Genomic DNA, 27388 nt, shown 5'->3' with positions numbered 1-27388 from the left:
AAAGGCACAGGGCAGTGACAGGGGACCGGCCGGCGGGAGCCCAGAACCGCACAGGGCCGGGCCCAGGCAGCAGCACAGGGCGCGGGCACCGTCCCAGGCACTGCGGCCAAGAGAGGGCAGAGAGCCGGGAGGCAGCTGAGCGAGGCAGCGCTGGCCTTCAGGCTCACCTCCACAAGGAACGCCAGGGCGGCCAAATCCCGGCATGGCGTGTCTTTGCTGAGCAGCCCGAGCAGCTGGAATGCAATCGTGGAACACACGGCTTCGGATGCACGATGCATTTCTCTGAAGGAGGAAATAGAAGCCAAATCCCGAGCCAGCGGAGGCAAACCTCTCCCAGGACTGACTCACAGAGGTCTGGCCTTTCTCCAGCACCCTGCAAGGGGCAGCTGAGCCCTCTGGGAGGTTGCTGCTCTTGGGCACGCTCCTCTCCCAGCGTTTTGCAGCCTCCTTGGCCGTCCCTTGGTGACAAGGCCCTCTGGCCCACGGCCACGGGGACTGTGTGGGGCACCTTGGGCACAGGGCACACATGCCGGGGACAGCTGGGGAGCAGGGGGTCTCACCTGGCCAGCACGCCCACAGCACAGTGGTGGGTGTCAGCACAGAGCAGTGTGTCCCAGCCACGCTTGTCTTCCATGGCCACCACCACATCCTCACAGTGCAGTCGGCAGAGCAGGGCCTTCAGGGTCTGCTCTGCAAAGCTGTGTGCAGAGCAAAGCCCAGGTCACGCTGGGGGCACTGGCCCCTGCCCAGGGATGTGACAAGGACAGGAGGACTGGCATGGAGACCTGCTGGGGTTGGAGGCAAGGCCGTATTGCTGCTGGCATCCCTTCCAGAAGGTATTGACCTCCTCTGGCATCTCTTTGGTGCTGAAGAGCACTTGGAAGAGCAGATGGACAAAGAGGCAGCGGGAATACATGGTGACTACATGTGGCACACAGGGCAGCTGGAGGATCTTCCACATCACCACGGTTGCCTGCAAAGGACAGAGCAGCCCGAGACAGCGCTCAGTGTCGAGGTGTCCGTGTGGCAGGGCCCGAGCACGGGAGGGAGAGGCCCGGAGAGACGCAGGGGGAGCAGCGGGCCTGGTGGCCCTGAAGCTGCCCCAAGGCCAGGTTTCAGCCCAGTACCTGAGGCAGGGAGACGCTGTGGGGGAGGGAGGATGGAGAGCTGCTGGAGGGGTGGCCTTGGGGCCAGCAAAGGCAGAAACTCACAGCCAGGGCAAGGACAGCCGTGTGGTCCCCATCGGAGGTGCACGTGCTGTGCTTTGGCCAGCTCCCCGGCACATCGAGGAGTACGAGCATGGCCGGCTCTGCAGTCCTGAGCGAGCACATGATGCTCTTCCACATGGCCAAAGCAGCTCTGTGGGGTCAGAGCTCTGTCTCAGAGGGGTCTGGTACACAGCAGCGTGGCCTGGGTGGCAGCGGGGAGCTGAGCTGCTCTGCCAGCCCTGCCTCTGCCCACTGCCCCTCCCTGGCAGCACGCAGGCAGCCCAGACCTGTGGGGACTGGCCCCTGAGGGGCAGGGGGGAAGCATGGCAGCACGCTGGGGGGCTGGCAGGGGCCAGGGCTGGCAAAGGGAGCAGCCAGAGGGCCCTGGAATTCTCTGTTTGTCAGACACCTGGGACAGGCTGTACAGGGTGAAGGGCTGCTGAGCCTTGTGGACACGTGGGCCCCGTACCTGTCACACACTGGGGCCACACGCAGGAGAGCCATCACCACGTCAGAGGGCTGTGCCTCTGTCAGATCCAGAAGGGGCCTGTACAGATTGTACTCAGGAAACTCATTGGCCACGAGGATGTACCTCACCATGGCGAGCAGCTGGAGAAGGCAGGGGAGACTTGGAAAGCTGCCAGAGGAAGGAATGTGCCCAGCTGCCCCAGAGAAGTGCTTCCCTTGCCACCACACTGCCATGGCCTCAAAGGCTTCCAGGGAGCAGCAGGCGTGGCTTGGGAGACCAAGCAATTGCTGGGAGGAGAAAAGGCAGGCCACAGGCTGCTCACTTGCTTTGGGCTGGAAGGACCCTCCTCCACAAGCATAACCACAAGCATATCCAGCAGGGCAGCACTGGTCTTGGGCTCTGACCACAGTGCCCATGACGCTGCTCTCTTCCTCCCGAATCCTCTTCATGAATTTGCAAACCATCTGTAGCAGAAGGGCAAGAAGCCCGGGATGTTGCATGGAGTGCTCCGAGCACAGTGCTGGGCTGAGCAGTGCCAGCAGGCCCAGCCCAGGTGGGGATGGCTGCAGGTACCTGCGCTGTTCTGCGGAAGCGGCCACGGGTGCGTTCCTGCTCTCGTGTGCGCTGCACGGCTGCACCTGGCAAAGAGCGAGCGCAGCCCGAGCTGAGGGGCTGCGGGAGAGGCCGGAGAACACAGCCCAGCCCTGCGCTGCCCAGGCAGGGACAGCCCCGCGCTGCCCCAGGGCATGGAGCACGGCTGTGGGGTGTCTGCCCGGCCCCTATTCCATCCTGTCCATGGGCATGGCCCCAGGGGATGGGATGGGATGGGATGGGATGGGATGGGATGGGATGGGATGGGATGGGATGGGATGGGATGGGATGGGATGGCATGGCATGGCATGGCATGGCATGGCATGGCATGGCATGGCATGGCATGGCATGGCATGGCATGGCATGGCATGGCATGGCATGGCATGGCATTGGGCCAAGCTGGCTGCAGGCACCAGCCCTGTGGCCCAGCTCTGCCACTCACCCTTCTGTGGTGGCTGGAACTGCTCCACCTCTTCAGGCTGCTGTGCTGGGGCAGCTCCAGGGCCTTCTTTCTCCTCCTTCCCCCAGACCAGCTTGGGCACACTCGCAGGTCTGTGCTCTGCGTCACTGCCTGGATTCATGGCTACTTGCAGGAGAAGGTGGCTCGGAAAAGGTCCGAGTCAGCAAGTGCTGCAGTTGTGCCTTGAGGGCACCTGCAAGAGTGAAGCCTTGGCAAGGCTACAGAACAGCAAGTCCTGCACTCTGGTCTTGGAGGCTCCAGCGACAAGGACAGGAGTCTCCTGTCAAGGACAGTGCAAAGCAAATGCCACAATCTGCCCTCAAGGGCAGCTGCAGAAGAGATGCCTCGGGAAGGCCAGGGGTCACCAAGTGTTCTGGTCTGGCCACGAGGACACCTGCAGGAGTAATACCTCGGGAAAGCTCTGGGTCAGCAAGGAACGAGTGGCTGTGCGAGGGCTCCTCACAGCACCGCTCTCTCCATCCTGTCCTGTCGCGTGCACAGAGCACTGTGGAGTGGCCTTGTCACTGCCTATGCCACAGCATGTCACAAAGGGCCCTTGGATACCCTGTCCCGTTCCATTCCACGGTGACCATGCTGCACCATGTCACAAAGGGCCCTTGGATACCCTGTCCTGTTCCATTCCACGGTGACCATGCTGCAGCGTGTCACAAAGGGCCCTTGGATACCCTGTCCCGTTCCATTCCACGGTGACCATGCTGCACCGTGTCACAAAGGGCCCTTGCACATTCTGCCACCTGCCCTGGGGCCACCCCCAGCCCCCCAGAGTGGCCCAGGTTGGAAGGAATGCCTTGCCCCAGGTGTGTCAGACAGCCCAACAGGATCTTTAGGAACGGCTCAGACCATCAGCAAACGCTGCCCTGCTCTGCGGGCTCAGAGCAGAAGGAGCCCCCAGGGCTGCCGACGCAGCCGCGGCGGGAAGGGCACGGGGCCCTGCACAGAAGCTGGCACGGCCTCCTCGGGACACGTCCCACATGGTGGCCATCCTAAGCACGGCCGTGTGACACAGACCAGGAACGTGTGGGCCAGGGCAGGAATGCTGCTCTGACCCTGGGGCCCGGGGAGCGCTTACATCAGCCGCTGAGGCACAGTCCCCGCCGAAGCAGAGTTCCCCCGAGCCCTGGCAGCACCGGTGCCCGTCTGCTGCCCCAGAAACCTGTGCCCCAAAAGGGCTTCTCTGCCACAGGGCAGCCAAAGCTGGTGTGTGTTGCAGCATTTTTCAGAGAAAGAGGACATGAGTTATGAGATTTGAGCTACTCCAGTCTAGGCCTCAGATTTGGGCCTTGTGAGGCCTTCAAGCCTCTGACGCAGTTAGAAATTCAGAGCTTGGGGCGCAGATAGAAATAGTATTAAGGTGTGACGGGGACCACTGGGCTGTCTGGGTGTGAATTAGTATACGTTTATAGTGTAAGGCTCAAGCCACTTTAAGGAAAAGGTGAACAATGTTAGCCTACCAATCAGAGTGCCTTTGTTTCTGTAAACTATGTAGAAGCTTATATAAACTACCATCTTATCTCAAATAAACGGAACATTTGATTAACCACATTGGTTCAGATCTGCGTTTGTCTTGTCCAGTTTCCCGTTTTCCTGAGATTCCCTGGCTTTTGGTGTGCACTGGGGGCTGTGCTCCGTCCTACAGGGGCTGTTGGTAGCAGCACCTGGAGCAACTGGTGGCAACGCTTGGTGCGTGTCAGATGTTGTTGCTCCTTCCCGGAATGATTCTTTCATGGAAGGGATTAGCAGCAGCACAGAAACACCAACAGCTACTCAACTTCACAGGACAAAGAGAATCCACCGAAACACTGTCATGTTTCCTTGTGCTTTTGTGTCTTTCTTGCACTCTGAAAGAAAAAGAATTGGCCCAAGCCCTGCTATTCAAATCTCCAGCTGCTGTGTGTCTTCCTGTGGCAGCTCACGTGCAAACACAACTGGCTGCCTGCTCAGCTCGGCACTGGACGGCCACAAACAGGGAGGGCCCTGGTGAACATCTCTTTGGTCTGGTGCGGCAGCGAGGGCACAGGAGACAAAGACTGCTCCTCCCGAGTTCATGGGGCAACAGAGAGATTTTATTTCCCATGCCCCCCCTTACACAGGGCATTTGAAAGACCAGGCCTGGAAGCTCTCATTGGTTTGAGCTCCACGCCCCTTCAGGTTCTGGCCCGTGAGATGCCTGCAGTTTTGGGAGATATTTGATTGGTCAAGAGCCCTGTCAATCATGATAACATCTCACCTTTCTTTATAAAATTCTGTGTATTGTTCTCTGTCACCCATCTGCAAGGGCCCTTTGCAAACATGGTGAGAGAGGACAGCGTGCATCTAATTTACACTGGAGCTGCAGCATTCCCCTCCAGGAACTGTTAGGGGAGAACTCAGGCCACAGGCATAATGCTTCTTGGTTACAAATTGAACTTATCTCTAAAAGCAGAAAGCTATTTAACCCTGAGCCCATTTAGCCCTCAGAGAAAAACCCAATTTTAAAAAACAACCTTTAAGCACTTGATCCCTTGGAGAAAAACCAAACTCCCAAAAAACAGTCTGTAAACAGAAAAACTGTTTGTAAACATGAGAAATAATTTGTAAACAAATCAAGTCCTTCTATGAACTGTCCATGAGGCAGGTGATCATTTGTAATGCTGTCTGTGGTTTCCAGTGTCCATATTTTAGGCAGCAGTATTGTACTGTTGTAGGATTTATTGTAAAACATGAGAACAGACTCAGAGGGGAGGAGGGTGTACCCTCAATCCAACCCCTTTCCCCTTTTTTCTTTGTATAATAAATAATAATAGGAACAGAACATGGATTTTGAATACTATTAACTTATGCAAAGTTAACTTATATCTTGAAGCAATGCAAGAATAATTGCTAGAATATTAAGAAAATACATGTTAATACACATACTAGGACTTCTTTACGATAATGATTTACTAAAATATGGATATCGATCCAATATCGATATCCAACTGAGACGGACAAAAACTCTCTAAGAGTTTAAAGTTAGAAAGTGTATGTTTATTGAGACAGCCGGGCAGTACCTGGGATAATTCCCGAATGCACACTGCAAAAATCACAGGTATTACAAAGCTTTTTTATTGACAGAAGTCTTGAATACACAAAATATGAATGCATATTCATATCCCTGTCACTTCCTCTGCTCCGCTTCATATGCTAATTGGCAGAAAGGCTATTAAGCATGTGTAGTTCTGCTCCCTGAAATGAGTCAGGGGTCCATTTTGGGGAGGGGTCTCCAAAATGAAGAAGTAAAATAAGTCTTCCTCGTTCTGACCTTTCTGCCTTTCCCATGCACACGTGACAAATGAATCCTTGTCGTTTTCCTGTGCTTAATGGATTCCTAAAGTAGGGGAAGTCTGAAACTGCTTTTGTGTCCCTGAAATCTGTTTGTCACATTCTGTTTCTCATGATAAGCACAGCTACCCAAACATAAAGCTGAGAAGCAATGAGTTAATAGATCCTGGATATCTTATCTAAGATCCAGCTACTGTTAACTATGAACAAAGCCTATTTATCTACTTCCACTAAGTCAGCAACATCTAATTTAACTATCATCTTAACTTCCTAAAATTCTTAATTCTTCCAAATTAATGTCTCACTGGGAATGGGGACAGGGAATGGGAATGGGGACAGGGAATGGGGAATGGGAATGGAGACAGGGACTGGGAGTGGTGACAGAGACAGGGAATGGGGACAGGGACCAGGAATGGGGACAGGGAATAGGACTGGGAATAGGGACAGGGACAGGGAATACGGTACAGGGATCAAGAATGGGGTCGGGATTGGGATGGGAGCAGGACGGGAACGGGATAGGGGGGACATGGGAACAGGCAGGGGCAAGGGGACTATGGAAGGGGAGTAAGGAATGGGGCAGCCACTGCAGGGGGACCGGGCTATGGGATGGGGACACATGGGGACAGTTCCAGGGCAGGGGGTCCTTGACCAGCTGCCCAGAACCTCCACCAGGGTCTCCCAGTGCAACTGGAGCCGCTCAGCCTGGGGTGCTCAAAACCCTGAGCAACTCCCAGGTCCCTCCCAGGAACCCTCAAGTCCCTCAAACCCAGCATCCCCCACATCCCCTGCAAGATCCCCCCCATGTCCCCATCCTTGTCTTAGCTCAACATCTTTATTTTTACCTGCTTTTTAGAGTTTTGAAAGAGCAAAGAGAAATGAAAAGATAATCCAGGCCAGGGGGGCCAGGAGGATGTGGAGCCCCCAGCCAGGTGTCTTCCTAGCATGGATCAGCAGCACCATGGGTCACCGGGGGTCTGCCCACCGGGCTCACTGGGGATCATCCAGCACGGATCCTCCAGTGGGGGATGGAGCTGGAGCAGCGCACAGAGCTCTTCCCACACTGGGGCACTCGCAGGGCCGCCCTTCGTGGTGCCTCTGCTGGTTTTGGGTCAAGGCTGAGCTGTGTGATGAGCTCTTCCCACACCTGGGACACTCGTAGGGCGTGGGACATCACCAGGAGCGGGGCTGGGATGTGCCCTGGTGCCTGGGACATCACCAGGAGCGGGGCTGGGATATGCCCTGGTGCCTGGGACATCACCAGGAATAGGGCTGGGATGTGCCCTGGTGCCTGGGACATCACCAGGAGCAGGGCTGGGATGTTCCCTGGTGCCTGGGACATCACCAGGAGCGGGGCTGGGATGTTCCCTGGTGCCTGGGACATCACCAGGAGCAGGGCTGGGATGTGCCCTGGTGCCTGGGACATCACCAGGAGTGGGGCTGGGATGTGCCCTGGTGCCTGGGACATCACCAGGAACAGGGCTGGGATGTGCTCCGGTGTCTGGGACATGACCAGGGGCGGTGCTGGCTGGGGTTTGTTTGGTGCCTGTGAAATCCCAAGGGCAGTGTCACAGCGGGGCAGCTCTCAGTGTCCCCAGCAGGTCACAGTGTCCAGTGCAGCCCGTGCCAGCGGTCACTGCGCACACGGGGCAGGCTGGGCTGGACAGGGGACGGGGCAGAAACGCTGCCCCGGGACTGGGGTCTCCCCCTGCCTCTGGGGCCCAGCCCCTGCTGGGAGCACCTTGGGCAGGGCACGGGGCTGCTGCTGGGCCAGGGGGACAGGCCGTGCCCCCTGTCCCCTGCTGCTGGGCCAGGGGGACAGGCCGTGCCCCCTGTCCCCTGCTGCTGGGCCAGGGGGACAGGCCGTGCCCCCTGTCCCCTGCTGCTGGGCCAGGGGGACAGGCTGTGCCCCCCTGACAGCTGCCCAGGCCCCTCTGATACCTGTCCCACATCCCTGTGGCTCCTGTCCCCACAACTCCCCACCACTTTCACTCCCTCCATCAAAGCCCCACTCAACCCCTTCACAGTGACCTCTGGGAAGAAAGAATGAATGAAGGAAAGGAAGTGTTGTCTGTTCACCCTGGATGGATGCCAGGCACCCACCAAAGCTGCTCTCTGACTCCCCTCCAGAGATGGACAGGAGAGAGAAAACAGAATGAAGGCTTCATGGGTTGAGCTACGGACTGGGACAGATCACTCAGCAAATGCCATCATGGGCAAAACATTTTCAAAATTGGAGATATTAATGGAATTTATTGCTATCTGGATCAGGGCAGGACAGTGAGAAGTAAAACAAAGCTATAAAAACACCTTCTGCCCTTCCCTCCCTCCTTCCCAGCTCTACCTCCCCCCCAGTGGGTGCAGGGAGACAGGGAATGGGGGCTCAGGTCAGTTCATCCCCTGTTGTTTCTCCTGCTGCTCGGGGAGAGGAGTCGTTCCCTGCTGTGCCAGGGGTCCCTCCTGGAGACACTTCTCCATGAACTTCTCCACGGTGAGTTCATCCCATGGACAGCAGTTCTCCACAAACTGCTGCAGCGTGGCTCGCTCCTCCATGGGCTCACAGGTCCTGGCAGGGCCCTGCTCCAGCCTGGGCTCCTCTCCAGGGGTTTGCAGGTCCCTGCCAGCTCCCTGCTCCAGCACAGGTTTCTCACGGGGTCGCAGCCTCCGCTCAGGCATCCCCCTGCTCCGGCACGGGCTCCTGCAGGCGCTGCAGGTGCATCTCTGCCCTCCGTGCCCTCCATGGGCTGCAGGGCCCAGCTGCCTCACCAGGGACTGACCAGGGAATCTCAGGGCAATCAGCTCCAGCAGCTGGAGCAGCTCCTGCCCCTCCTGCCCTGCCCTGCCCTGCCCTGGGGGTGTGCAGAGCTGTTCCTCTTACATGTTCTCACCCTGCTCCTCCCTGCTCACAGTCACAACTCCAGGATCACCCATTTTCTTTTTCTTAAATCTCTTATCCCAAAGGCGTTACCACCATTTCTAACTGGGCCAGCCTTGGCCAGCAGCCGGTCTGTCCTGGAGCCGGCTGGAATTGACTCTGTGGGACATGGAGGAGCAGCTGCTCTCACAGAAGGTGCTCCTAGAGCCCCTCTCTTACCAAAACCTGTCCATGCAAACCTGCTATAAGTATGGCAGGGTTTTTATTAACACTAGTAATTCTTATTATTTCTTTTATCTCTATTTTTGCTATCAATAGTACAGTTATTATTACTAGTATTTTTGTCTTTTTGACTCTATATTAATAGTGGCTAGATTAGAACTGGAAACAAAGGTACTTCATTGCAAGTAGCAGTTATAGTTTTGTCAGCCTCTTGCCCTGCCCTGTTCTGTGTCATTGCTGTGTGTGAAGCTGCTGCTGCCAGGCCTCTCTATTTCCCTGGTTTGGGAAATTCCATGGCATTGCTGACATGTCAAAAAGAGAGGGCTCATTCCACTCAAAGGCATGCCCTTAGCTCTTCGAGTCCCATTGTTGGAAGCTTGTTTTCTAACAGTGTTGACTTTCTCAGCTTCTGTTAATTTTTGTGATTTTATAACAAAATGTTCTTGGATGTGATTGTGCAAGATTCTTTAATCAGCTTTCAGTTTGCTCTTGGATTCCTTAGCGGTGTGTGGGAGCTGAAGGCAGCATTTTGGGTGGAAGGCTTCGGTGGGAGCTCGGATTGCCTCAGCAGCAGCTGGTTTTGCCCATGTGAGCAGAGCTGGCAGAGATGCCGTGCGCTGAACATTCCGCCTCGCCGGGAGCCGCAGTGCCCGGCCGGAGGGAGCTGCGCCGGGCGCTGCGGGCTGTGCCGGGCCGGGCAGGGGCCGCAGCCCCGGCAGGGCCCGGCCATGGACACGGAGCCTTGGCCGGGCAGGGCTCGGGCCCTGCGGCGCCGGGCGGGCGGTGCCGCTCACGGCGGGACCCTGCGGGGCCGGGACAGCGAGAGAGCCCGGGCCGAGCATCAGCCCCGGGGCGGGCACGGCCCGGGAGGGGGCACAGCCCGGGGGTCCCGCAGAGCCCCCCTGCTCCAGAGCCCCCCTGCCACAGCGGGGCAGCTGCGGCACTGCGGGGCAGGGAGGAGCCGCAGGGGCGTTCCGAGCGCTCCTTCGGGGCAGCATTTTGTCCCGGGCCGGGGAATTCCCGCGGGCCGGGCGGGCCGGGGCCGTGCCGAGCGCCGCCGCCTTTCCCGGGAGCCGCCGGGCAGAGCTCTCCGCTCGGGGCTGTGAAAAACACCTTCACTCCCCTGTGAAAATTTAAAGAGTTTAATGCAGGACACGAGGAGACAAGGGCCATAGAGCAAAGGTTGTTAGGGCCGGGTGCATCTCGGCACTGAGCCGAGAGCACACTGTTACCTCCGGAGATACCCCTTGAATACCTTTTCCCTTACACCAGCCTGTTGCATATTCATAGTCCCTTATGCATAGAAAACTTTTTTCCCAAGCTAATTTACATATTCCAAGAACTGTTTAGCATGCCTCCTTCTCGGTTCCACCTTTTTAGGCCATGTGTATTCCTTGGTTGTGGTTTTGATCCTTTTCTATCATCATCTTCAGTTTTGGCCCCGGCCCACACTGCCTTCAGACGGTGAGTGCTGATGGTTGGCAGATCTGTACAGGTGTCCTCATGCTGTGCTCACTGGATGTTATCCCATCCAAGCAGGCATTTTATCACAAGCATGCTTCTATCAGCTATGGCACTACTATGTTTGAGCTTAATGAATGAACAACAGAAAAAAAACTATATAACAAAGTTATTGTAACACCACACATATAAAATCCAATTGAATATTTGCAAAAAGCCAATATTATAATATGTATCTATAACAGGGCTAAGGGCCGGGTGCCTGCTCGGTGGCTCTGAGACAGCAGATTTTATTCTTTCCTGTTCCCGACTCTACCACCATCATATCTAGGAATAGTGCCTGTGGATTTTTTTATTGCTTTCTTGCAATTGTTTTCTTGCATGGTGACTGCCACAGTCCTTGCTTTTAGTTTGGCTTTGGCACAGACTTTCTGAGCCTCCTTTAATAAATAATCTAATAATCTGTCATGCCGATCTTCAATTTTTTCCATTATCTGGCCAAGCACAAAGTTAATCCTTAACAAAGTTTTTCTCACATCAGTCTCAGGATCCACTCTGGAACACTGCCTCCTATTTCTCCCAAGTCTGTCCAACCACTCAGCCGGAGCCTCCCCCCTCCCCTGCTGTGCCCCAAAAGTCCCTCAGCACTTTTCCCTGGAGATGCTGCTCCCCCTATTCCCCCAACCATCAAATAATGATACTCATTCATATGTTTTCTCCCCTCCTCATAATTTTGACCCCTCTCAGGAGGCGCAGTTGGCATTTTCTCCTCCCCAGGGGGGCCCTGTGGATTTTCTTTACTCCAGGCTTTTATGCCTGCAATTCTGATCATTTCCCTTTCTTCCAGAGAAAATAGTATCTTTATTATCGACTGCATTTCTTCCCAAGTATAAATGTTCAAACTTAAAAATTAGTCTCATTCTTCAGCAGTGCTTGTGGGATCCTCCAAAATCCCTTTGATTTCCTTTTTAAAATTCCTGACCCTAGAAGAAGTCCAAGGAGCATTCACAAACCCAGTTCCACCCCCTCTCATCGGGACCTCTCTTAGTGGAAATAGATCCATTTCTTTATCCCGGTCTCTTTCTATAACCTTTCTCCCGTGCTGTGAGGAAGAGTCAGGAGAATGTTGCCTCCTAACTGAACTCCCCGTGTTCCTAGAAGGGGCGTCCTCCAGACAGAAAGAGTTTCTCGGAGCCGGGGCTGCGGTTCCCGGGAACGGAGCTGCGGGCAGGAAGGGGTGAGGGCAGGGCCCAGCGCCGAGCCCTGGTCCTGCAAAGGCGGAGCACGGGCAGGGTGTGCTGCCGGCACCGCCACAGGAGGGGCAGTGCCGGGGGTCCCAGCCGGGAGCGAGCTCGGCCCGCACGCGGTGAAGGGCGGCCGGGCCGGTGGTGCCCAGCAGAGGCAAAGCAGCAGCGGCGGTGCCCAGCGCAGCCGGGACGGGCAAAGCCGCCGGGGCCGGGGCAGAGAAATCAGCCGCGGGAGGAGCGCTCCGGGCCGGGCCGGGCGGAGCGGCGGGAGCCCGGCAGGAGCAGCCGGGCGGGCCGGGGCCGGGGCCGGCCGGGCAGCCGCGAGCAGCGGGACGGGGCCGGGCCCAGAGGCTGCGGGCGGCGGAGCGGGGCCCGGGAGGGCTGCGGCGGGCGGCGGGGCGGGGAGCGGCAGAGCGGCCGCTGCGGGCAGTGGGCTCACAGCCGGGCCAGGAACCGGGGCAGGAGCAGCCGCTGAGAGCAGCGAACCCGCGCCGGGCACGGCAGCGGGGCCGGAGCGGGCGGCGAGCGGGGCCCGGGACAAGCGGCTCGGGCGCGAGTGGTGCGGGCGCGAACGGGAACGGAGGGGCAGAGTCTGTCAACGATCCCACTCCTTTTCTTTTTCTCTTTTCCCCTCGTGCTCCCCTCCCTTTTCTTTCCCTCTTTTTTTTTTTTTTTTTTTTTTTCTCGGAGGTTTCTGATACTTTAAAGATTTTTATTTTCCTAAAATCTCCTGTCCAACATGTGACATATTCTCTTTCTTCTGAATTAAAAGGTTCATTTGAATTTACAAATACATTGAGAGCCAGACAAATTTAGCTTTCAAAAGAGCCATATCTAGGCAAATAAAGATGGTCAGATTTTATTTCCTTTGTTGGCCATTCGAGCGTACAAAATTGTATCATCTTTACCTTGTCCTTTTTTCTGGTACAAGGGTTTTTTTCCCAGTTGACTAACATAACTCCTAGAGGGCTATCTTGGGGTATTTCCGTTGATAATTTTTTACTCCTTTTTTTCTTTCATGCATTCTCCTTACTGGATTTCTGTCCCTTTTTAAAAAATTTATTTTCCCAAGATCTTATATAATGGTCCTCTGCCTCTGTTTCCCACTTTCTCTAACAACCTGAATACCACCTTCTTTCAACTACACAAAAAGTCCTTTCTCTCACAATATCATTCATCACAATCCACCTCCCTCCAAGGAGATAAAGTAAAGCTCAAAATAAACAATCTACATTACATATACTTCCATTCATCTACATTTACTCACTTTTATTTTTCACTCACTCTCACAACAAGATACCTTTTACTATGTCCATCATATGTCCATCAGATCATAATGTCCATTACAATGTCCATGCTGTCCATCAGATCATAACCTCCATCTGTGGGTCACACACCAGGGGAACAGAGCGAGGCTGCCTAAATAGGGCAGGACCCTCTTCCTCACCCTGACTCTCCCAAGGCCCCGGCAGAGAGGTGTTAGAAACCATCCTTTGTGACCATAATTGTGAAAAACGCCAATCACTTGACTTTTAAAATGTAAATAATAATAACATGGTTATTAAAATAGTAATACAATTAGAGTAATAAAAATTTAGAGCTAGGACAATTACAAGACAATAAAAAGCAAAGAATTACGGATGTCCAAATGCTCTCGGGCACTTAAGCCACAACCTTTTGAACTAAGCATACCTTGTGAACTAAGGAATCACCCTTAAAACTACACTCTTGCATATTCATATATACTTCATGGTTATGCATACATTCTATTTAAAAAAAGAAACAATCTATGTCAATTGTTTCCTTTATTCCCCATGGCATCTTCGAGTCTGAGCAAGGCCTGAAGAAATTAGCTTCTTCTGACAAGAAAACCATAAATTCCTCTTCTCCGGAAGATTTAGGTGTTCTGTGATGGTTACCTCAAAGTGAGTATTTCATTCCTTAAAAAAAAACCAAAAAAAAAAACCAACCACATACATAGTTTCTCTTTTAACTACTAAAGCTTCATTTTAACCACAAAACTAAATTTACCATACTATTAAAATGTTAATACAGTACTACTAATAAAGCTAACATAATACATATAGTAACTATCCACAACGAGCCATATAATATGTGTTTTTAAAGTTGGGTGTCTTTTGGATTATCCCCGGAAAGGGCCGATCTCTGCACAGAGACATGTTTTTTCATTTGTAAATGAGGTCTTTCTTCCTCTGTCATCTGTGGTTTCTGCAGCCCCGGCTGTGGCTTCTGGTCATTTAAATCTTTAAGAATCTTTCTGTACAAGCACAACTGACTTGATGTATATTTTATATAAGCACGAATTATTCCATAACATATATTACAGTGGGGATGCAGAGATCCTCCTGCAGGTCCATGGGGATGCAGAGATCCCCCTGCAGGTCCGTGGGGATGCAGAGATCCCCCTGCAGGTCCGTGGGGATGCAGAAATCCCCCTGCAGCCCCTGGAGGAGCCAGGCTGGAGCTCGGGGATGCCTGAGAGGAGGCTGTGACCCCGTGGGCAGAGGGGCCCCGCTGGAGCAGCCTGGCCTGGCAGGACCGAGCCCGTGGCACAGTGACCCACGCTGCAGCACTTGGAGGGGGCTGTGCCCCAGGGGATGGACTCGGCTCGGAGAAGTTCCTGGAGAAGTCTCGGCTGGGAGAGAGCGCAGGGTGCAGCAGGGAACGACTCCTGTCCCTGAGCAGAGGGAGAAGCCGCGGGGGATGAGCTGAGCACGGCCCCATTCCCTGTCTCCTGCCCTGCCGGGGGAGGAGGTGCAGCTGGGAGCAGGGAGGCCTGGGGAAAGCTGCATTTAAGGCTCTGCACTGACTTCTCCTCATCCTGCTCTGAGGCTTTGGAGTTTTCTGCCAGAAATCTCTCCCCTCCCCCGCTCACCCACAGGGCTTTGGGCAGGTTTCCCTTTTTGGGGGAAATCAAAGCGAAGCACCGATGCACTAATGAGGGGCAGGAGAAGGGAGGCTCCCGGGCTTCCCGCAGAGCCGGAGGCACGGAAGGCGCAGGGCCGGGAAAGCCGTGGCGGGAGGTGCGGAGAAGTTTGTTTGTGTGGGCAGCTCAATCCCGCCTCGGGCCCGGGCCCGTCCCGGGGCTGTTGCTCATCTCCGGCTTTGCCCTCACGCAGCGCGGGGGGCCCTGAGAGCGCGGGGCGAGTCTGGGCCGTGCGCAGAGCCCGCCCCCAGCTCGCTGCCATTGGCCGCTGGTGCCGTCAGTCGCGGTTGCGGCGCGCTGATTGGTGGGAGCGGGGCGCAGCACGGCCCCGGCGGCGGGCTGAGGGCGGCCGTGGGCGGGCCGCGGCGCCATTGGCGCCGGGAGCGTCTGTGCGGGCCCGGGAGCGGCGGCAGCGGCCGGAGCGCGGTGAGGCGGCGTCGGCGGAGCTCGGAGGCGGCCCCGGCGCAGGTGGGAGCCGCGCTGGGTTCTGCGGGGGCTCGGGGCTGGCTGCGGGCGGAGGGGGCGGCAGGGGGCTGCGGCGGCTCGGTGGTGCCGTGTCCGGCCCGTGCTGGCCCCGGGCTGAGGGCGCGGCGGGAGCGGCTGCCCGCGGTCTCCTTCCCGCCGGGGCCTGGGCAGGAGCCGCTGCCGGAGCAGCGCTGGCTCGGCCCGGCTGCTGTGGGTAGGACCGAGGGGGCTGCCCCGCGACCGGGAGCGTGCGGGGAAATTCCCGTCGCCGGAGGTTTCTGTGGCCGGAGGAGAGCGAGGAGTCCTGTAAAAGTGACTTTATTGCCGAGCAGGGGGAGAGGCCGTGGGGCATTTGCCGTGCGCTCTCTGCCATGGTTGTAGTCCGCAGCCTCCTTTTTATCCTCATTTTCCCGGCCGCATCTCCCTCTGCCTTTGCCCACGGGCTGAGGTCCTTGGAAGGTTCAGACTTCCCGATGCGCCTGCTGCCTGTCCTCGTTAATATGCACCGTCCTTTTGTATACCAGCCGATATTCATGGCTCTGTTAAGCCTTTGTTCTCCTGGAAGTTCGGGAATGTAGCGGGACTTTGAGAAATTGTGTGTCTCAATTTGTGAAATTTATTGGAACTGATGGTTTCCCCCGTTACTTCCTTATCTACAGGTCCCTGGCCCTATCTCCAGGCAGATTCACTCCTTGACTCTGTTTTTTTCTTCCCGGGTCCTCTTTAGTTTTGGGATTATTCTCGGTGCCCTCATTCCCTGTCCTTTTGTAGCCCTTTGTGGAGCAGGAGGCCTGGCTGCCACCTGCATCCCCTGGCTCAGCTGCTGGATGAGCTGCACTGCCAAGGTGTGGGGCATGGTAAAAAGATGAGAGTTGCTGCAGCACAGAAGAGGAGAAGCAGCATTCGTTTAACCCCTGGTCTGCCCAGGAGCCACGAAAGTGTGTCCCATTCCCATCCTTTCCATGTTTGGACCAGCACATAAACTGTTCACCTTTATCTTTTTCACCACTTTACCTTTGTTGTCTCTTTGCCAACAGCAGTTTGAATCATTTAGTTCTCCACAAACTCCTCCTTTTTCTGCTAACAGATAATCTGATCCCATCCCCATGTGAAATGTTGTGTTCCTCTTTCAGTGGAAGGTCAGGAGCTGGAGCTGTCTAGTTGCTTCTTCTTTTGAGGAGAGCTTTTAATCTAATGATGCCATTGAAATGATAAATGGGTTCTGTCTCCTGCTATGAATTAGTTTGGGTTCCCAGGGGCTGGTCCGTGGTGTTGTAGGATTTGTTCTGGTGGCCCTTCATCTTTTCCCCATTTCTGGGTGCTCCCTCAAGCTGAGGCTGCATCAATGACTGCATTTTTCTAAATACATCATAAAATACTTGAATTCCAACTAATTTCCCTGGACGTGTTCTAGCAAAAGCCCCAGTGCTCTGATACACCCTGTACAGCACAGACAGGGGCAGCAGATGTTGGAGTGGGCAGAGGGATGATCCCCCCCTTATTTTAGTGAAGTTTTCACAACATTCTCCATTTGCTGTTTCCCTTTGCAGCCTCAGCCATTTCTGTTTCAGAGTCAGATCCTCACCATGGGCTCTGCCTTTAGCCGTGCAGATTCCATCTGTGCAAGCAGGCAGAGCTTGGGGTGAGGGGCAGAGGGAATCAGCCAATTCCTGCCCCAGGCAAGAAGAGCCAGGTTCATTGTCCCCACTCTGCCCCGGCAGTGTTAATTTGCATTTCTAAAGCTCCTCCTGGGTGCCTGGAATGCAGCTTCTCTTCCAGAGCAGCTTCAGCAGCCTCACATGTGCCCCCCCCAACCTGCTGCTTTTTATTTTTTTTTTCTTTCAAATATTCTATTTATTTTCTTTTCCTTCAAATCTTCTATTTATGAGTTAAAGGGTCACCTTTAAATCTCTTATAGCTTCACAAAATGTTGCCTAAAGGTGAACGTCGAAAAACCCAGACCAAAATTTTTCTATCTAAGAGACACACACAAAGATACACAAAAAATTTCCAAGTCAATGAAATTTTTTCTACTTCTCCTCTGAGTAAAAACTCATTCTCTCATCCCTTACCCAAACCTAACTGGCAATATAGAAGTAGGAGTAATTTAAAAATAGTCTAATGCTCTAAACTTAGCACTGAAACTGCAGGAAAAAGAAAAGCTCCACCAATATGTTTATTGTTAGAGTCAAGGCATTCCTTGATTCTGGCCAGGATGTGCAACAGAAATCATTCCATCCCCACATAGCCCGGGTGTGCAGAGAAAATCGTTCCATGACACATGGGTTTTACTCGATTTTTCCCTAACTTAATAGTCTAAAGCAATCTAAATCCACTGGTTTAATGTTCCGTAGTTTCAAGTTGTGCAGATTTCTTTGCTTCAGCTGTTAATGAGGTGGGAAGTGCTGATTTCCTTCTCAGCCTTTTGCAGACCAGGTGTCTGCAGCCCTGGCAGTGTCTGGGGTAGGTGTTGGTTGCTGTTTGCTGCTGGGGTTGATGTTTTGCTGCTGGGTGTTTTCTTTGTGGGTATCTTTTGGGCCATTCCCAGTGTGTTGAGATGTTAAACTCATCTCCATTGAGTGGTGTAACATCCCTTAACAAAACCTTTAACATTTCTTTCCCCAGGGCCAAGGCAAAGCAAGCCTGAGTAGAGAAATGAAAGGTTAACAATGTTAAAGTCTATGAGCTGGTGTATTTTCCATCAATGGCATGGCAGGCAGGGCAGTGTGTGAGTGTAAGTGAGAGCCAGAGTGGAATTGTCCCGTGCTCTTGCCCAGCAGCTGTGGCAGGGCAGGCCCAGAGAGCGCTGAAGCTGCAGCAGTGGCAGCAAGGGCTGTCCCCGGTGCTGGAGCTGCCAAAGGAGGGTGGCCAGGCCGAGGATTTCAGCAGAGGATGTGTGGGCAGGCCCAGGGCCTTGCCCCGCTGTGGAGCCCTGGCTGCTGCTGCGCTGCCTTCAGTGCAGCTCAGTGGGGGCCTCCCATCCTCCTGCTGCAGGCGGGAAGTGCAAATCTTCGGGGCTGCAGAGACCTGGAGCCGAGGCTGAGGGGTCCCCCCGTGCTCAGCTGTGCTGGCGGCTGTTTCTGGCCTCGGGGCCACTTGGCACGGGCCACGCCACTTGGCCACCAGTGGTGCTGCTCTGCACTCCTTAGGCAGGAGCCGATGTCCTGCTGGGATGTTGGCAACAGCAAAGTGCCAAGGCAGGCTCTGTGCCAGCCCAGCTTCCTGGGGGAGAGATTGCACCAGAGACAGGATTCTGGCCACAGACTGCTTTAAATGTGCATTCCTTATCTCCACCCTGCACTAGGTGGAGAATTCCCAGGGTAAGGAATTCCCAAGATCAATTGCAAGGGAGAGAATTGAATATCTGCCCTGGGTCTGGCTCTTCTACTTGGCAAAGCCAATGGCAAAAGCCGTTTTGTTTTTCATTTTCTCAAGTTTTATTCACTTTCTCCTGTCCATACAACAACGTGGAGGCTGTCTGGGGTTACAAAGTCCTACAATGTTCTGGCTGGAAGAGAGAATCCTCAATCCAGGCTGTGTAATTCCCTATTAATTCTCAGAATTGTCTCTGCTCCTTTTTGGTCCTGGATAACGTTACTTCTGAGATTGCCCACACCTTCTCTTGGTCATTCAACCACGTAACTTCGGTCAAAATATGTCCCAAATATTAAACGTTTTTCTCCACTATTTGCACTTTTCCCCTTAATACTCAAAAGTTGTTTTTTATCTAGAAAATTCAGCCATTTCACAGAGGCTTTGTCTTCCACTTGTTCTTGTGCTCCTCATTGGAGCCATCTGATTCCCTGAGTGGCAGGACAGGAGTGCTGTAGGGAGACATCCCTGGCTCCAAGAGCCCTGCCTTTAGCAGGGACTCCATACCAGGCTGTGAGCCCTTCCTTCCCTCCCCTGGAACAGGGTGTTGCTTTTAGCCCCCACTTGTCCTGGTTACTTCCAAGTAATTTGGAGAGGCCTCACATCAAATTTTCCCTCTTTCCCTGGGGCTGCCCACACCTCTGGGTTCCCTTCAGCATAGGCCTTGCCAGACATTTGACACAAAGGTACAGCAGCAATAGCCTCTGTATCACCTTTTACAATATTACAGTGCCACCATCAAATTCCTTCCTAGTTAATAACAATCACAGTAGGAAGAGGAAGAAATTAGTTTATTTCAAACCTATCCCCCACAGCTCCTAAGAGTGACTGAACAAATTATACCAGCTCAGCTTTTTCATTTATTCCCTTAATAATGAAAACATTCCTTTACAATTTTTCCCCCTTAGGTGTACGATTCAGAGTGGATGGAGAGGCCCCTGTGTCCATCAGGAGAGGCCTCCTCTGGATGCAGACCCAGCCTGGATGTTCTCCAGGGCTGCAGTGTGGTGGGTCCCCGGTGGGATGGGAGCTCAGAGAGCCCTGACAATCCATGTCCATGCAGGGGTGGACTCGCTCCTCCTGAGGGTGCTGCTGTCTGTGCTTGCAGTGTCCTTGTGGGCTGCAGCTGGAGCCCTGACTCCTTCCCAGGGGCTGTTTGGGTGGGCTCTGCCCTGGCCAGGAGGGCAATGCCTCTGCCAGGTGCTTGTGGCCGAGGCCGTCCCCTGGGTGCTGGGGCCCCCTTGGGCCCTGGGGTTGATCCCTCAGGGGCTGTGGGAACTCTGCCATGGCCTTTGCCTTCAGCTTGGCCTTTTGCTCATCCCTCCTTGCCTTCAGCTGCTGTGCCTTTGTGCCCAAGTGCTGCAGGGCCTTCTTGTGCCACTCCTGCAGCCGCGGTCACTGCCTGTGGGTGCTCATCCTCTGAGGGCTGCTGAGCTTTCTGCAAAATCTTTCCTTTCTGCAGGGACCCAAGCCAAATCCTTAACAGAAAATCCTGATCCTTCCATGTGCACTCTGCATTTCCAGATGTTCCTTTGTTTTGCTCCTTGTGCTCAGGGTCCCCTGCACAGCCCGTGTGGCAGAGCCGGTGCCTGTCCTGCCGCAGTGTCCAAAGGCGGCCCCCCCGGCGGGCAGGGCCGGCAGCTCCCCGGGGCCGGGCAGCGGCCGGGGCGTCCCGCAGCCTCCTGGGGGCCGGGGGCCACTGCCGGCCCTGCCCGGGGCTGGTGGGCTCAGGCAGCGCCCGGCGCTGAGCCCCGGCTGCCCCACAGCCCCGGCCCGGCCCCGCAGCTCCCCACAGGCCCCCAGCCCTGCTCCCGGTCCCGCACCTCTGCGCCCGCTGCTGCCGCTGCCCACCACAGAGAAACCCCTGACATCCTGACCTCCTGCTTTTCCTCTCCTGGAAACTGGGAATTCAAAGTATCAGCTGGCAAATTGTCAGGATAAGACCCTGCTGAAAAACATCCCAATCCTGAGTATTTTTCTCTTCCTCCTCTTTGCCATCATCCTTTTTCTTACCACACACATTCCTCCTGCTGCTTCTTGCCTGAACCATATTGGTGCACACCCCCCTTCACCCGATCCCTTCCCAGCACACCAACACCATCCATCCCCTGTTGTCCAAATGCCTTCTCCCCTTCCCTTATTCCCCCCCGGGTGTCCCTGTCCTTAATTACCTCTGGGGGAATGTGCAAACTACCTCAGCATTCTCCCAAGGGACCCTTCAGAGACATTTTGGCATCATCATCCCTTTGGCCAGGACCCCTCCCTGGCTTTCCCTTTTCTCCCCTCCATGGGTGCCCTGCCATGTTCACTCCCCAAAGATCCCAGGGCACTCACTGATGAGATTTTCAGTGCTCTCTCCCTGCTGACTCTTCACAGACCCCCCTGATGTGTCACTCGTCTGTCTCCTGGTCACTCCCAGGTCCCCAATCAATCCCCGGTGCCGCCGCCAGCCAAGGGAGCCGATCACCCAAAGTGGGTGAGGCACCTTCAGCTGCACTCCCTGCCCCAGGGTGTGCGGAAAAATTGACATCACCAGAGGATTCTGTCCACAAAGCAGACAGAGGAGTCCTGTGAAACTAATTTCATTTCTAAAAATGGGAGAGGCCATGGGACATTCCCCATGGGATCTCTCCAATTGTTGGAGGACACAGCCTCCTTTTCATCCTAATTCTCCTGGCCACATCTCCCTCTGCTTTCCCCATTGGCTGAAGTACTTGAGAGCTACAGACTTCCCAATCCACCTACTACATACTCCCTTAATATGCTCCCTGCTTTTATATAGCAAATGATATTCATGGCTCCGTTAAGTCTTTGTTGTTCTTCTGGAAGTTCATGAATAGAGCAGGGCCTTGGCTGAGCAGCAGTCTGTGTCATCAATTAATAACATTTTCTGAAACTAATTCCTTCTCCTGTCACTCCCTTGTGTACATCTCCCTGGCCCTCTGAGCCTTCCCCAACTTCCGAGGACTCTCCGCCTCGGCCCCATCGCCCCCGCGAGGGGAATTTGGGGAGGTGGGAGTGGGGCAGCGCCAAGGCCGGGCCCCCCCGCGCTGTCCTGGCGGGAGCGGCTGCAGTGGGGACCGAGTGCGGGCGGGAGCGGCCGAGAGCCCAGCGCTGCCCCAGCCCGACCTGCCCCAGCTCCATCCCTGCCCCTCGGCTGGGATGCTGTGGGTCTGGGGGGAAGAGGGAGCCGGCAGTGGGTGCTGGGCCTGGGGGCAGGAGGAGAAGGGAAGGAGAAGCAGGCTTGAGGAACAGAATGGTCAAACGGTGCAGGTGGCAGGAGAGGGTGGGATTGTGCAGGGGAAGGAGGAATAGCAGGAGGAAGAGGAGTGTGAGGAAGAGCAGAGACACAGGAGGAGGAGAAGGAGCAGAAAGAGGAAGCGCAGAAGGTTCCACCCCTCCCTGTATCTGCAGCCTCCCCCCAGCCCCAGGAGCGTTGCTCCCCCCACATGCAGCAGGTGACTGTGGAGGGGGATCCACGATTTTCACAGGGTAAATCTCGGTGTTTCTGAGCTTTCTTGGGCTAAATGTTGTGCTTTGCTTTTATGTGGCAGCTGAATATGTTTTGGAAGAGGTTTTTGCTGACTTGTGATGTTTGGGGAGTTTTTGATCTGTGTCTTGAAGTTTGCGAGATTTTTGGGCTAAATCTTGGTGTTTTGGAGGTTTATACAGACACAAGATTCCCAATGACTTCCTGAGATGAACTTGGGCAAGGAGGAACCTCCAGTGCTCTCCTCTTGTTTTTTTCCCCAAACCAGGATTTTTCATTCCCTGGGCGTGTCTGGATGGAGGAGGAGGAAAAGCCCCGGAGATGCTGCAGGAAGAGGAGCTGCAACCCCAGCCCAGGGAGCTGCAGGGAGGAAAGAGCCCCCCTGAGCCAGGAAGGCGGGCGGAGATCCAGCCAGAGCTCGGAGCTGGTGGAGAAGCCTCATGGCAGGGAGAAGCCCCACAAGTGCTTGGAATGTGGGAAGGGTTTCAGCTGGAGCTCCCACCTGATCGAGCACCAGAGGATCCACACTGGGGAGAGGCCCTACGAGTGTGGGGAGTGTGGGAAGAGGTTTCAGAGAAGCTCCCATCTCCTCAGACATGAGCGGAGTCACACAGAGGAGAGGCCCTTCCGCTGCCCCGACTGCGGGAAGGGCTTCAAGGAAAACTCCCACCTCACCGAGCACCGGCGCATCCACACCGGGGAGAGGCCCTACGAGTGTGGGAAGTGTGGGAAGGGTTTCAGAGACATGTCTGGCCTGATTGAGCACCAGGTGATCCACACTGGGGAACGGCCCTATGAGTGCTTGGAATGTGGGAAGAGCTTTGGGCGGAGCTCACACCTGAGAAAACACCAGCGCATCCACACAGGGGAGAGGCCCTACGAGTGTCCCCAGTGTGAGAAAAGGTTTCAGACCAGCTCTGATCTTCTCGTACATGAGCGGATTCACACAGAGGAGAGGCCCTTCCGCTGCCCCGACTGTGGGAAGGGCTTCAACCGCAACTCCAACCTCACCAGGCACCGGCGCATCCACACCGGGGAGAGGCCCTTCGAGTGTGGAAAGTGTGGGAAGGGTTTCAGAGACAAGTCTGACCTGATCAAGCACCAGGTGATCCACACTGGGGAACGGCCCTATGAGTGCTTGGAATGTGGGAAGAGCTTTGGGCGGAGTGCAGACCTGAGAACACACCAGCGCATCCACACAGGGGAGAGGCCCTACGAGTGTGGGCAGTGTGGGAAGAGATTCTCACAGAGCTCAGCCTTGACCCAGCACCAACGGAGGCACCACTAAGGGAAGCCCTGTGAGTGCCCCGAGTGAGGGAAGAGCTTGGAGTGAAGGAAAAGAGTGAGGGAAGAGCTTGGAGTGAGGGAAGAGAGTGAGGGAAGAGCTTGGAGTGAGGGAAGAGCTTGGTGTGCTCCTGCAGCTCCATGCCCCATGGGAGGATCCGGGCTGGATGATCCCAGGTGACCCCAGTTGGGCAGAGCCCTGCTGATCCGTGGTCCTGGTGATCCATGCTGGGTGTGGGGAAGGTGTTGGCTTCTTCTCCTTGTGCTGCTGTGATTTGGGTGGGTTCCCATGGATGGGGGATGGGAGGTGAGTGGGGGGTCCTGGCGCACTGCGGGGGCTCATAGCTCGGGGGGTCCCAGCGCTTTGGGGGAGTCAGGGAAGGGGGGAAGCAGTGAATGGGGGGGTCCCAGTAAAATGCGGGGGGCGCTGATGATAACAGGGGTTCCTGGGAGACAACGGGGGGAAAGGACCAAACCCTAAGGGACTCCCCTAGTGCTGGTTAACCCCCTGTGCCCCCCCAGCCCTTGGGGTCCCCCACAGTCCCTGCACTGTTCCTGGGGGTCCCACGGCTCTGGGGGGTCAAAGCGGAGGGGATGGAACCTCCGTCATGGATGGGGGGACAAAGGGGTTCCGGGCCCAGTGCTCGGCGGGGTCGGTGCACGAGGGGGGCCCGGTCCCTGTCCCGGTGCACGGGGGCGGCGCTGCCTGGGGGGTCCTGGTGCTTGTGGGGTTCCCAGGGTTCAAGGGGGGTCCGGTCCCTATCCCGGTGCTTGGTGCGGGAGGGGCAGTGCCCGGGGGGCTCCCACTGCTCGGTAACTGGGGGGTGTCAGAATCCAGGACATCCCTCTGTCTGCCTGGATGGCTCGAGACCCTGGCAGGGGCCTCAGAGACCTTGGCATGGTGTCAAGAACACCGGTGGCTGTGGTTTTAGCCCCTGGAGAAAATTGCCAACTTTGTATGGGGAATTACAAGGCACAAGGGTTTGAGTAGCGTGGTAGGTGAATTAACACAGGGTGGAAAAGTAGTATTTTAACACTTTAAAATACGGGGTTCAATGGGACAAGGTGGAGGGATCTGGGTGTGTCCTGACCTTCTTCTCCTTCTTTTTGCCCTCCATGTGTTGCTGTGTTGGTGACACTTTTCTGTTGGTTGAAGGTAGAGACACACTGTCCAACATAAATGATAGATATTGGCACGTTATTGTAAACACAGTACAGGTAGTTTTTAGTGTAAAAGGCAAACAGCGCCCTGAGGGCAGGGAGACTGCCACAGACCGACCTGCTAGACAGAGCTCAGCAGAGCGGACAAAGCTGTTAGAGAAAAGGGAAAATAAACAGCCCTGAGAAGCAAAGCTCCGCATCTCGACTCCTTCTCTGCCCGCGCGGGCTGGGAGAAAAGGACTTTTCACAATCTCGGGGTCATCTCGACCCCCAGAAAACCAAGAGGGGGTCTCCACTCGTCCCAGTGCCCGGTGAGGGGGGGTCAGTGCTCGAGGGGGGTTCGGGGGCACTGAAGGGGGTGTGGGTGTGGTTTTTGGGGGGTCCCAGCACCCCCCGGGGCAGGGTCAGTGCTCAGCAGCGGGGGCTGCCTGGGGACCCCCCCGGCCCCCAAATCACAGCCGGGTCTCCTGCAAGGCACTGAGGGGAGGCTCGTTCACCCCCCCGCCCCCACCGGCACCACCACACACCTTCTCAAAGTGTCCCCAAGTGCTCCCAAAGTGCCCTCAGAATGTCACCGAGTCTCTGCAGAGGTGACACCGGCCTGATGACGGCCCAGTGGTGATGTTGCTCTGTGCACAGCAGCCTCGGGATGTCCTCCATGGCTCTTTGGCACCGCTCGGCCACTGCACAGCCACCGTGGCCAGGAGAGGGACAGAAGAAGAGGGTGTTGATGTCCCCAAGTGTCCCCAGCAGGTGACGCGTGGCCAGGTGGGCACTGGCCTCCCACAGCTGCTCAGCCTCAGCCACTGTGGCCACCAAGGCCGCACGGAGATTGGGACACCTCCATTGTCCCCTCCAGGGCAGCCTCGATGTCCCTGATCCGGCGCTGCAGCTCCCGGGGGAACGCGGTGGCTTTGTCACACACGGCCACCAAGTCCCCCAGCAGCCCCAGGTACAGCTCCAGCTGCTGTCCCCTCCCGGTGGCCGCATCCCTGCAGGCGTCGCGGAGCTCAGTGGCCGCCTTGGCCAGCCGGGCCCAGCTGTCCATGAGCCTGTCCAGCACACGCCTGGTGCTGGCCAGGGCTCTCACACAGGCCCAGGTGGTCCCTGGGGTGTCCCCGAGGTTGGCCAGGGTCCAGCCCAGGGAGGGGACAGGGCGGTAGCCCAGGGAGGGGACACGGTAGTGGCGCAGGGCGTCCTGGAGGTGAAAGATCAAGGTCCCCACAGCCACCCGCAGGAACTCTGGGGACACGGCCAGCACCACGTCCCTGTGCAGCCTGGCCACGGTGGCCATCAGTTCTCTCAGGGTGGCCACCAGCTCGCCCAGTGTGGCCACCACGGCCACCATCGCCTCCAGCAGCTGGTGGGGGGACAGCTGGGGAGGGGACAGGAGAGGTGTCAGGGGCCTGGTGGCAGTTGTGGCCTCCTACATTGGCCCCTGTGCCCTCCTGTGGTCCCGTTTGTCCCCTCCCTGGGGGGCTCAGCTGTCCCCTCTGTCCCTTTTGTCACCCTCTCGTCTCCCACTGTCCCGCCCTGTCCTCTCCACCCCTCTGCCACCCCTGTGTTCCCCTGTCCCCTCCCACCCCCCCGCCAGGACTGTCGCACCCCGCGGGGCTCCATGGCCACTGGGGACACTCCGGGGAGGGGACACGGCCGGGGACAGTTGGGGACACGCGGGAATGCGGCGCGGCCGGAGAGGGGGAAGTGGAAGAGGTGACGTCGTCGCCCCGGCCCCGCCCCACCTTTGGCCACTTTTGGGGGATCCTGAGGAGATTTTGAGGAGGTCCTTGGTGAGCTTTGGGGGGTCCCAGGTGAGCTTTGGAGCGTCCCTGGTGAGCTTTGGGGCCGTCCCAGGTGAGGTTTGGGGGGTCCCAGGTGAAGTTTGGGGGGGGTCCCATATGAGAATTCCCAAGGATTTGGGGTTTCCCACCTGCCCATGTGAGGTCTAGGGGTCCTAGAAGAAGTTTGGGGGTCTCAGGTGAGAATTTGGGGGGTTCCAGGTGAGGTTTGGGGGTCCCAGGTGAGGTTTGTGGGGTCCTGAGGAGATTTTGGAGGGGTGCAGGTGAGCTTTAGGGGGTCCCAGGTGAGAATTCCCAAACATTTGGGGGTTGCCAGGTGAACACAGCTCGGGGGGGCCGAGGGGGGAGGGGCTGGGGAGGTTTTGGGGTGTGTCCCGTGGGTGGGGGCGGGGCGGTGAGGGAGGGGCCGGGGGAATTTGGGGGGGTGGGAGTGGGCAGGACAAACCCCCAGACACTGACCACGCCCTCTTTAGACCCCACCCCGCATTTTGGCCCCGCCCCTTGCTGCTGGACACGCCCATCGAGTGCCCCGCCCCCTCAGGATCTGCCCCTCCCAGTTGCCAGCTCCCGGTTCTGGCCCCGCCCCATCCTGAAGCCCCACTCCAAATGAGCCTTGGCCCCGCCCCCGGATACATTTTTATCAATGGAAACCAAAAATCGCCACAAATCGACCCAAAAATTCAAACCCAGGGGAGTGGGGGAGCAGGACCACACCTGTGATTTTGGGGGGCTCCAGGTGGGCTTTGGGGTAGTCTAAATGAGTTTGGGGGATCCCAGGTGTTCCTGGGTGGCTCCAAGTGGGTTTTGGGGGAGTCCTGGTGCGTTTTGGGAGTCCCAGGTGGATTTAGAGGGGGATCCAGTTGAGTTTCAGTGGGGTCCCAGTGAGTTTGGGGGGCGGGTCCAGCTGTCCCTGTGTGGGTCCAGGAGATCCTCGGTGGGTCCAGGTGGTTTTTGGGTAGACCCAGGTGGTTTTTGGGGGGGATCCAGGTGTCCTTGAGGGAAGTTCAGATGTCCCAGGG

The 27388-nt window shown here is 56.1% G+C and overlaps 2 protein-coding genes across 2 annotated transcripts in view; one reads left to right on the top strand and one right to left on the bottom strand.

Annotated features, from left to right (window-relative positions):
• Positions 1–27388, bottom strand: part of LOC105759916 (uncharacterized) — a 649836-nt gene that overhangs the window by 532121 nt on the left and 90327 nt on the right.
• LOC140681440 (uncharacterized) lies at positions 21892–23413 on the top strand. Its single transcript, XM_072921272.1, has 2 exons — positions 21892–21988; positions 22572–23413. The coding sequence occupies exons 1-2, from the start codon at positions 21892–21894 to the stop codon at positions 23411–23413; spliced, it is 939 nt and encodes a 312-aa protein (XP_072777373.1).

This window comes from Taeniopygia guttata, chromosome 36 (assembly GCF_048771995.1).
Source record: "Taeniopygia guttata chromosome 36, bTaeGut7.mat, whole genome shotgun sequence".
Taxonomy (NCBI): Eukaryota; Metazoa; Chordata; class Aves; order Passeriformes; family Estrildidae; genus Taeniopygia; species Taeniopygia guttata.
Note: the sequence above shows the minus strand (reverse complement) of the source record. Positions and strands in the feature narration are given on the sequence as shown.

What these genes read in the sequence shown, in the direction of transcription:
- LOC140681440 (XM_072921272.1), top strand. Translation starts at nt 21,892, where the DNA reads ATGGTCAAACGGTGCAGGTGGCAGGAGAGGGTGGGATTGTGCAGGGGA. An exon ending in GAGGAAGAGCAGAGACACAG is followed by an intron (nt 21,989 to 22,571) that starts GAGGAGGAGAAG and finishes AGCCTCATGGCA; the next exon opens with GGGAGAAGCCCCACAAGTGC.